This window comes from Equus asinus, chromosome 12 (genome assembly GCF_041296235.1).
Source record: "Equus asinus isolate D_3611 breed Donkey chromosome 12, EquAss-T2T_v2, whole genome shotgun sequence".
Lineage (NCBI taxonomy): Eukaryota > Metazoa > Chordata > Mammalia > Perissodactyla > Equidae > Equus > Equus asinus.
Window position 1 is genome coordinate 42,100,777 of NC_091801.1, and position 10,016 is coordinate 42,110,792.

Sequence of the window (10,016 nt, forward strand, 5' to 3'; positions counted from 1 at the left end):
GAGCACAGAAACATGTCAGACACCTCAACCAAGAGATCAAAAGTTAACATTCACCAGCGATGAGACCTATCTACATCACACATGTGCCAATATGATGCACTGAGAAGGGAACAACCTCACCACTGTGGTATTCTTGTCACAAATGCTTAACCCTCAATTTAATCATGAAAGAACACCAGATAAATCCAAACTGAGGGACATTCTGCAAAATACCTGACCGGTACTCTGGAAAAGTACCAAGGTCACGAAAGATAAAAAACTGTCATAAATTGGAAGAGACTAAGGAGACACCAGAACTAAATGCAGTGTGGGCTACTGGACTGGATCCTCGACCAGAAAAAAGATATCAGGGGTGAAACCTGAATAAAGACTTTAGATTAACTGTATCAACTGCCTGGTTTCAATAACCGCACTATGGTTACATAAGATGCTAACAAAGGGACGCTGGGTCTAAGGTATATAGGAATTCTCTGCGCTATTTTTGCCATTTTTTTCTACTTCTATAATCATTTCAAAGTAAAAAGTTTGTAAAAATAATTTCAGATGAATGATAAAGAGATATGGGGGATCACTCAATAACTCTTACATAAAATATGCTACCTCCTCGGGGCTGGCCCTGTGGCTGAGCGGTTAAGTTCGTGCGCTCCACTGCAGGTGGCCCAGTGTTTCGTTGCTTCGAATCCTGGGCGTGGACATGGCACTGCTCACCAAACCACGCTGAGGTGGTGTCCCACATGCCACAACTAGAAGGACCTACAATGAAGAATCTACAACTATGTCCTGGGGGGCTTTGGGGAGAAAAAGGAAAAAAAAAATATGCTACCTCCTCCAATAATTGTGCTAAAAAAAACCCAAGAATTGCAAATAAGGCATAAACAAGAATAATCTGTAAGTATTCACTAAAAACCTGTGATTGGGATAATCTAGAGAGCCGACTAACTTTCCTAGGGCACTGAAGTCTCTCCAGATAAATAATCTACCTCATTTTCCCTATTAATCTTTTTTAATTCAATTCAACTTATATTTATTTAACATCTACTATGGGCATGGAACTGTGCTGGGGCCTGATAAGATTTTGATACATTAAGAACATTTCAGTACACAAAATGAGAAAGAAAAACATAGAGTAACAAAACTGGAAGGAACTTTTCACTCCCATACAATCTAGCAATCAATACCGGCACCCTTTTTAGTGTGATTGCTGCTAGGAGCTCAAGTGTATCCCCTTTGCATAAGCGGTTCTGACCTCTACAATTATCTCCAAAAATCATCCCTGAAGATGCCAAAATGACTCTAAAACATACTCCATTTCTAGTACATTTTTCCATCTAATCATTATGTTGTTGGTGCATTACAGTACACAACACAAAATTAAAGAACTTGATTCTCTGAACGTCAAGGAAGGGTCAAGCTGGTATAAACCCACAGACGTTTACTTACTATCCTCTTAGAAGAGGTCAAAGGCAACATCACATAAGGCCGGGGTTCTCAAAGTGTGCCCTCAGAGTCAGCAGCTTTAACATCACCCAGGAACTTGTCAGAAATGCAAATTCTCAGTCCCAGTCCAGACCCGCTGATTCAGAGACCCAGCCCAGCATCTGCGTTTTCACAAGCCCCCCTAGCTGACTCTGATGCACCATCAGTTTGAGAACCACTGATGGAACAGCAGAAAGACTGGCCCCGTGAATCTGGAGGCCTGATTCCAATCCTTGCTCTGCCACTCACCTCTACAATGCATTAGCCGCTCAGCTTCTGTGGGGCTCAGCCTCCTGATCAGTGAGGGAACTGCAATAGCTCACTACCACAGTCCTTACACCCTAATTTGATAACCATGAAAGCATTCATTTGTATAAGGCCTAAAAGTGAAAACACCACTGCAGTATTTCACCACGTATTTCTCTCTTTCATCCAAATGAAACAATTAAAATTTCTTCTTGGCATCCACCAGCCTCTGAATCAGACTTAACGTATCTACAATAATTTCTTCTGATTTTAAATAAAATTGTGTTTACTACTTTGCTGTAGCAAAAGCCATATAAATGCTAATTTTACAGTTTCCTATTTAGTTCTCTATCAAGCCTATTTTGGAGCAATTCCTCATAATAACAAAAATTCCAAGAAACCCACCTACTACAGACTGAATTGTGCACCCCGCCCCCCCTACACACACACACACACAATTTTGATGCCGAAGCCCTAATCACCAATGTGATGGTATTTGGAAATGAGGTCTTTGAGAGGTGCTTAGGTTTAGATGAGGTCAGAACGGTAGGGTCTCCAAGACGGGATCAGCGTCTTTAGAAGAAGAGGAAGACAGACCAGAGTTCTCTCTCCATCGCTGCCATGTGAAGACACAGCAAGAAGGTGGCTGGCTGTAAGCAAGGAAGAGCCCTCACCAGGAATCAGCACCTTGATCTTGGACTTAACCTCCAGAACTGGGAGAAGTAAATGACTGTTGTTTCAGCCACCTGGGGTTATGGTGTTTTCCTAGAGCAGCCCACAACGACCAACACACTCACTCAAAATACCCCTCTGCTGTGGGCATAGTTCAGAAGAACTGTGCTCCAACTTCGCATAAAGAATGTGTGTGATCAGACCACTGAAGTACTCAGCAGCTATGAAAGAGAAAGAATTTTAAAACGTACAGATCTAGATACTTCCATTACTAAGAAACACAGCTTAATTTCATCTCCTAGTCATGGATTTATAAACCGCGATTCTTCTCACAGCCTGTGGAAACTATGACAAAAACCTCTCAGAGGAGATGTGAGAAAGACGGACAGAGGAGAATCAAATAAGAAGAGTCCGCTTTATAAAGGTTAGAGTTCTCTTCGAACACAAACCTAGGTAGCATGAATGTGGGCAGAAATGTCCCATCAATCAAGTGAATACCCACTAATCCTTGAGACCTAACTCAAATGCTGTATCCTGCAAGCTCGCGCCACTCCTTCCCAGGCAGTCAGACATAAATTACTCTGTGCTCCCCTCTCTCCACTTCAGCACTGAGCAAAAGGCACTATACTTGTTTATGGATCTGTCTCTTCCACCAGACCTTGAAATCATCTAGGGCAGCGTGTTACTCTCTCCAGCACCTAGAATGGTGACTGGCATGAAGCAGTTTGCTCAAGTGGAGCCACTCTGCTTTGCTGAATACAAGTGGAACTCTCTGTGCTATCTCACAGCTTTTCTGTAAATCTGAGATTATTCCAAAATAAACAGGTTTTTTAAAAAAGGCACCAGGAGCCACTGTATTATCAGTAATAATCACACCTGCCTTGCATGTCACGCAAGAAGACACCAGCTACTAGAGAGCCTTGCCTCAGTGTTTTTCACACGTGCCAGCAGGAGTCAGTAACCTTACAAAACTTGAAAAACAATGAGTAACAAACACTTGAGACGCTAATCCTGACCTTAACTTTGGTCAAACTGTTTAACTTTAGTCTCAGTTTGTGAAAAGGGAATAGTAATTCCGACCCTACAAGGCTGCCGTGCTACATGAAGTCTACAGAGTATACATCAAATGAGCTCTCCTAACGATGTTCTAATCAATACGTGTTAGTGACTTTCCCCAGGCAGCGCTGCATCTGGACTAACGCTTCACCGCAAACCAGGTGCATACTGTAACTAGTTCCACCGGCACGGACTGTAAAGTCCCGACACAATCACCATTCGGGCTATGATTACCTAGAAAATAATCCTACATATGTGTCCACAGATGCCAACCCTGCCAAGATGTCCTAGTCCAGAACCCCCCACCCCAATAAACAGGCTATTCAAAACTCAACGCAACCGCAGGGGTCAGCAGCTCCTGGCACCCACCTCCCCCCGACTAAGCTCCAGAAAGCGGGCACGCACCCTCAGGCCGTGCTCGCCGACTAGGAAGAGGTGGGTATCTCCAGGGACGATCCCGCTGCTGCCAACAGCGACGTGCGGCAGCCTGGGGTCTCCCGCTAGCTGCTGAGAGCAGCGGGACCCTGAGTGGCCAGGACCGTCCACTTCCAGGCGTGGTGCTCTCGGGCACCAGCATCCTCAACCGAAGGAGGCGCGGGTGGCAGCAGCGCATCGGTGCGCTGGGGAAAACAGGGAGTGGGCGGGCAGCCACGGACACCACCGCCCGGACTAGAAACCGACACCGGGCAGCTCCCCGTCTGGGCGCCCGCGTTCCAGTCGGAGAAGCCAGGCGGTCGGAAGCGCCCCGACTGCGTGCAGGGGTGCGTGGGGCGCCCGGGGCGCCGCTCCCGCGCCGAGAGCCCGGGCCCGCGGGGAAACGGAGGTCCGCCGGGTCCCCGGGAGCACGGCTCGCGGAGCGAGCAGGTGACGGCGGGGGCAGGGCGGCTGCGACGCCGCGCGGGCGGCGGGCGGGCGGGCGTCGGGCGAGTCTGGGCGGCGTCCGGAGGGACCGGCGAGCGGGGAGGGGCGGAGGCGGGGGGAGGAGGGAGGAGGAAGAGCGAAGGGCCCTGGCGGGACTCCCGGCGCCCAACTGCCCGGGCCTGAGCCCTCAAGCCACCGCCCCCAGGCCCCGCGCAGACGCTGCACGGTCCCCGCCTCCAAACCTCCCCCCCGGCCCGACCAGAGAATAACTTACCCGTTTGCCGACGGAATCGCTCCTGCTGGCCCCTCGGACTGACTCCTCCGGCTCGTCGTCTTCCGGAGATGAAACCGGAAGTCCCACCCCTCCCCAAGAGGAAAACGGAAAGCCGAAGGAGTCAATCTAAGGAAGGGGAGACGCGCGTCAGGCTGAGAGGCTGGCGGCGTCTGACCGGGAAGGCCACCTGGCGCTTCCAGCGGCTCCCCGAGCGGGTAACCCCCGGGCGATCCCGCCTCCTCCCTCTCCATCCCTGGAGTCATCACTGGGTGGTCATCTTTATCCATGTGCATATGCTTCTTTGGTAAAATTTTTTAAAGCAAATACTTAAATTTCTCTATCCCCAACCTCTTTGTCTTCTTATTACTAGTTAATTGGTCTTGTGGCTAATAACTGGGCGGATTTCTGTCACCCCTCTGAATGTAATCTGTCTGGAAAATACTTCCTATCTGGCTCCCAAACCACAGCAAGACGCAGGTAGCCACGTGGCTTGGGTTTGGGTAGAAAACGTGGACCCATCAATGAGAGCTGGGGAGACCCATCGTGACCCGGGGAGGCAGAAAACCACGGCTCTGGACTCAGGCATCCCAGGGTTGGAATCTCCTAGATTCAATGACCTCATTCGTCCTCCTCCTCTCCTCACCTGGTGGCAGCTGAATAATTGACCAAGACACTGCAGGTCTCAGAGATTCAGCAGGAATGAAGATCAGCAAATACATCTTCTTATTTGGTGACTTGGTAAAACTGATGTTCCCTTGCTCAGAAATGGTTCTATTTTACAACCAACTTTTGTTAATTGACTACTATGAACACCCTTGTTAAAATATAAATTGGCGTCAGAAACCTCGTGTACAGTTAGTCCTTGGGACCTCTGCCAAATACATCAGGTAGGTCCACGGAATCTGAAAACCTCACAAGATTCAACCAAATCTGGCGAGCATGGACTGTGCTTAAATAGTAAAGAGTACCAAACACCTGCGAATATTTAACCAAGAGGACTTGATGTTGTCCAGCACCAGAGAAGAAGTGGCTCCTTATGGATGCCTCAGCGAGGCTGAGGCCACAGGTGGGTCCCGTTTCTGTGACAAGAGGCAGGGTAAGCTGGCCCCATGATCCAGCCGTTTTAGACATGACGCAGCAAGCTTTAAAACTGACATTTCAAGCACCCACAAAGAGATGGAATGTGTGGCACTTTGTTTTTATTTGGAATCATAAGAGAAACATTTTTAATAAACCCTTAACTTCTTCTCCATTAATGCTATTTAAATAGTGAATTCCTAAAGACTGAAGTGATTTGTTTACTTATACTTAGCTGTAGAAAAATTACATGCTTTTGTTTATTTGTTTACACCATCCAATCCAATCGAGCCAAACAAGCTGGTCGACTGAAATGACTGATGAATGCAACCTGAGCTGACAGCTTCAAATTTGGGATGTGTTGCTGATGTCAGGTTGATCAGTTCTCTGTCTAAAATTGATGCTATTTAAAGCTTTGAACAATTTAGATGTAGTCACTGAGTAAAATTCCAACGGGGTGAGAGAAATTCCATCAGGGCTGATTCTGCTGTGGTGAATTTCCATGTGCGCAGGTGTCAGAGGGAGAGTGGCCTCTACCGATGGGGTAGTGAGACAGAACAGGATGCAGGAGGGGCGGTGGGCTGGCGTCACTCACAGCAAAGGTAAAGAGGCTTAGAATAAAGATAGACGCATCTTCTCACAAGGAATCCCAAATGGCATAAGAGTGTGAATATTGGTCATTTCTGTTTCAAAACTTTTCAAGAAAGGAAAAAGTGAAGGGGAGGCAAGAAGTTAATATGTATCACGCTTCAATAACTCATCTGAAAATGAACCCCCAGGGAAATCATGGTAGTCGGTGGGGTAGACCAATGTTTTTATTAACAATATAAAAGGAATGTGTGGTGAAAGCAACGGTGACATAAGTACTGACAGTCAGTGGATGAATGATTATGTGTCCTGAGCACCTCAGGACACAGCAAACTAGAGCAATTCCACCAATCAAATGGCAAGAGAAGTCTAATCGAAGAACCATCCTTGTGCTGGAAGGGCAGAATGAGTCCAGTCCGGGGACTACTGCGGCCAGACTTGGGGAAATCAAGTTGTTGAAGGTAGCTGTGACTTTAGAGAGGTGTGCAACAGAGACATTAAGCCATTTCCGGTGTCTCTACCTTTAAAATAGTTTATTACTGGTCCAAATGTCCAAAGACGTATTAAAGAGGGAAAATATTATTTACTGGACAGAAATTCTCTGGATATTTAGATTCTATTGCTGTCCAGGGATGTGAGAGAGGGGATATGTCAGCAGCTCAGATGTAAGCTGGAAGGTTCCCGTCATTGTTAATGCAGCTTAGCCATCTCTAGGAAAAAGGCAGCAAATAATTGGGATCCCTCTATGTAGTTCCACCTAACAAAATAAAGAGAAACTGTTATTTCCATTCAAATAATGGAGGAAAAGTAGTCTACAATTTAAACAGGAAGATTTGATGACATAAATTCAATCTGCAATACGCAGCATGTCGGAAGGTTACTGATGTGGACACCCTGTGGTTTGCACACTGAGAGATCAGCCCCCTCAAGAACCTGCTCACTGTTGATTTTCTCCTTCTGCGCGTGCTCTCCATCGTCCACAGTGCCCAGCGGGAGCATCATCACACTCTTTTGGATGACATCCTGGAATATATTGGCAGTTGGTATGGTTGATCCATCCCGGATCATATCTGGTTCTGTTCCAAACACTGAAACACAGGAAAAGAAGGCATTGAATAAATTAATGAGAAGACTACCCCCAGTGATCTCCGCAAATGTCGTGTTCACTTTATCTTTCTTTCTTTTTTTTTTTTTCCCACCATGAAATTTGGTGGCTGGGATAAGTAAGCGTCTTGATATCATGCAATTTATATTCTAAAATAGTCAATAGAGTCAAGAAGAAAACTGTGGTTGCCTTACTTACTATTATCTACTTTTAAAAAATATTTTTAAATAATATTTTAAACTAACGTTAGCCTTACAGAAAAGTTGCAAAAGTAGTACAGAGAGAGTTCTCATATATTCCTTACTCTGCTTCCCCTAATGTTAACATCTTACATAACTATTGTACAATTATCAAGAATAGGAAATTAACATTGGATAATATTATTAACTAGACTCAGACTTTATTTGAATTTCACTCTTTCCCTTCTGCTGTACCAGGATCCAATGCAGAATCCCACACTGCATTTTGTCATTGCTCCTTAGTCTCCTCTTGTCTGTGACTGTTTCTCAGTCTTCCCTTGTCTTTCATGACCTTGACCCTGCTGAAGAGTACTGATCAGTTGTTTTGTAAAATGTCCCTCAGTTTGGGTTTATCTGACGTTTTTTCACGATTGGAAGAGGTCACGTGTTTTTGGCCAGAGTACCACAAGAAGATGTACCTACCTACTTTTATGGTTGCTTCACGAATTAAGTATTAGAAACACTACTATTAAATATTAGGAACACATGTCTTGGGTGTTTTGTAACCAACATATGAATAAATCGCTGTACTCAACTTTCACCTGAATGTTGCAGTGTTTGTACTCAACTTTCAAGGTATCCCAGGAAACAGTTTTAATGGATATCCTGGGGTTTAGAAAGAGATGAGTTGAAACCTTCTAGGCTATAGGGAAAGTTGCCAGAGATGGAGTGGGAATGAAAAATAAATGAAGGCACAAAAGAGAACATGCCGTGTCTTCTGGATCCACAGAGCAAGGTGTGAATGTGAATAAAGATGATGTACGCTCGTGCATTGCTTAATGACAGGATACATTCTGAGAAATGCATCGTTAGGTGATTTAATTGTTAGATGGTTTAATTGTTGTGTACTCACACAAACCTAGGTGGTATAGCCTACCACACGCCTAGGTGATATGGTGCTAATCTTATGGGACCACTGTCATACATGCAGCCCGTTGTTGACGAAAAACTCATTATGTGGCAGACGACTGTCCTTTGTTGGCAGGACTGGTTTAGCACACAGACAGACAAAAAGGTGCCTTATGCATTCCTGCATTTTCCTGTACTTCGTGTCTTTACTGTTGAATTTGACATTTCAATGACACATCTCTCTTCAGCTGGCATTCCATTTAACTTCCTAACTCTTCTTCCTCATTTCTTCACCCCCAAAGTTTACTGGTAAAATACTGCTACAATTGAGGGCAGTGGGGATGATTGTGTAGAGAAGTAGGGCTCTCGGTGTTGGACTTGTCCTCTAATTTTTGATGTCTGTGTCCCTTGTACTCATAGACGCAGAGAGTTAGTGCTCCAAGGAGGTCTGGAGGCCATTAAACCCAGACCTCTGTGACCGGGAAGAGCAAGTCCCCACAGGGCAGCGCGGTGCCAGCTTGCTCGCTCCACCACAGTTTAGCTTCTTCATTTTTAACCCCAGAGGACTTCCTTTACTTTCGTGCAAGTTCAGCTGTGCTTTTAAAAGTTTTTATGTATCGGCCAATATTTCCATGAGTTTTGCAGAAGGAGGGTTGGGAGGTTTCCAAGTCCATCATTTTCCCCCAAATTCAGGTCTCCAGAACGTGAGTTTGAACCCCGGCTTTGCTACTTCTAGCTGAGTGCCCTCCAGCAAATTATTTAATCTCCTCGCGCCTTAATCTGCACCCCGGGGAAGGCTGTTGGGAGGATTCATGAGACAGTGTGTGTAAAGAGCCCTGAACCACACCGTTTACCATCAGTAATGCGGCCCATATAAAAGGAGAGTCCACAGTGAAGTTTTAAAAGTGTCTGCTTTATCTACAGCCCTACGGGGTACCACCCCTTGTTCCCAGTGTAGACCAGCAATCAAAATAGCATAAGTCTAACCTGTTTTGATGGCTCTTTTTGCTGCAAGATACTGATTATCTTTAAAGATAATTTGCGATCCGTGGGTGTAGTCCTAGTGCCATAGAAACAACCATCTGGTTGGAACGATTTCTTTTGGAAAATATATATTCAAGATGCTGCTTTACCTAAAGGTAACATTTTCAGTTGTAAGAGAAAATTTTGAGTAGCTCTCATAGCCTTGTATCAAGAAACTGATTGGAATCCCAAGCTGACGCATTCAAGCGTTCTGATTTTCCCTCAGCTCTTCCACAGGGAGGACGCGGAGTGAGCCGGGTCTCCAGGACGGAGAGCTGCGCCCAGTGTGAGGAATGCTTGCTCTCACTCCCACCCCTCCCGAGACCCTCCAATCCCCCCTCCTGTCCCCACCCCTCCCCGACCACAGTGTCTCACTGTTAATGTCGGCTTATTATGAATTTGGGTAATTATGAAACCTTGAATGATATTGTGGGTCATACAAATATGATGAATGTTTGAGGTAATTATGAAACACAATACAAGTAGAACTTCTCAGTTTGAATATCCCTCTTTTTGGACTCATCAGTATCTTAAGGAATATTTTGGGAAC

At 45.6% G+C, this 10,016-nt stretch overlaps 1 protein-coding gene across 1 annotated transcript in view; it reads right to left on the reverse strand.

The window, feature by feature from the left end:
* The window catches only part of LOC123283960 (large ribosomal subunit protein uL15m-like), a 64,536-nt gene extending 59,658 nt beyond the window's left edge, over positions 1-4,878 (reverse strand). The window contains exon 1 of the mRNA XM_070480912.1: positions 4,586-4,878. Coding sequence (XP_070337013.1) covers positions 4,586-4,878 — 293 coding nt within the window. The remainder of the gene's footprint in view (positions 1-4,585) is intronic.
* Between the last annotated feature and the right edge of the window lie 5,138 nt (positions 4,879-10,016).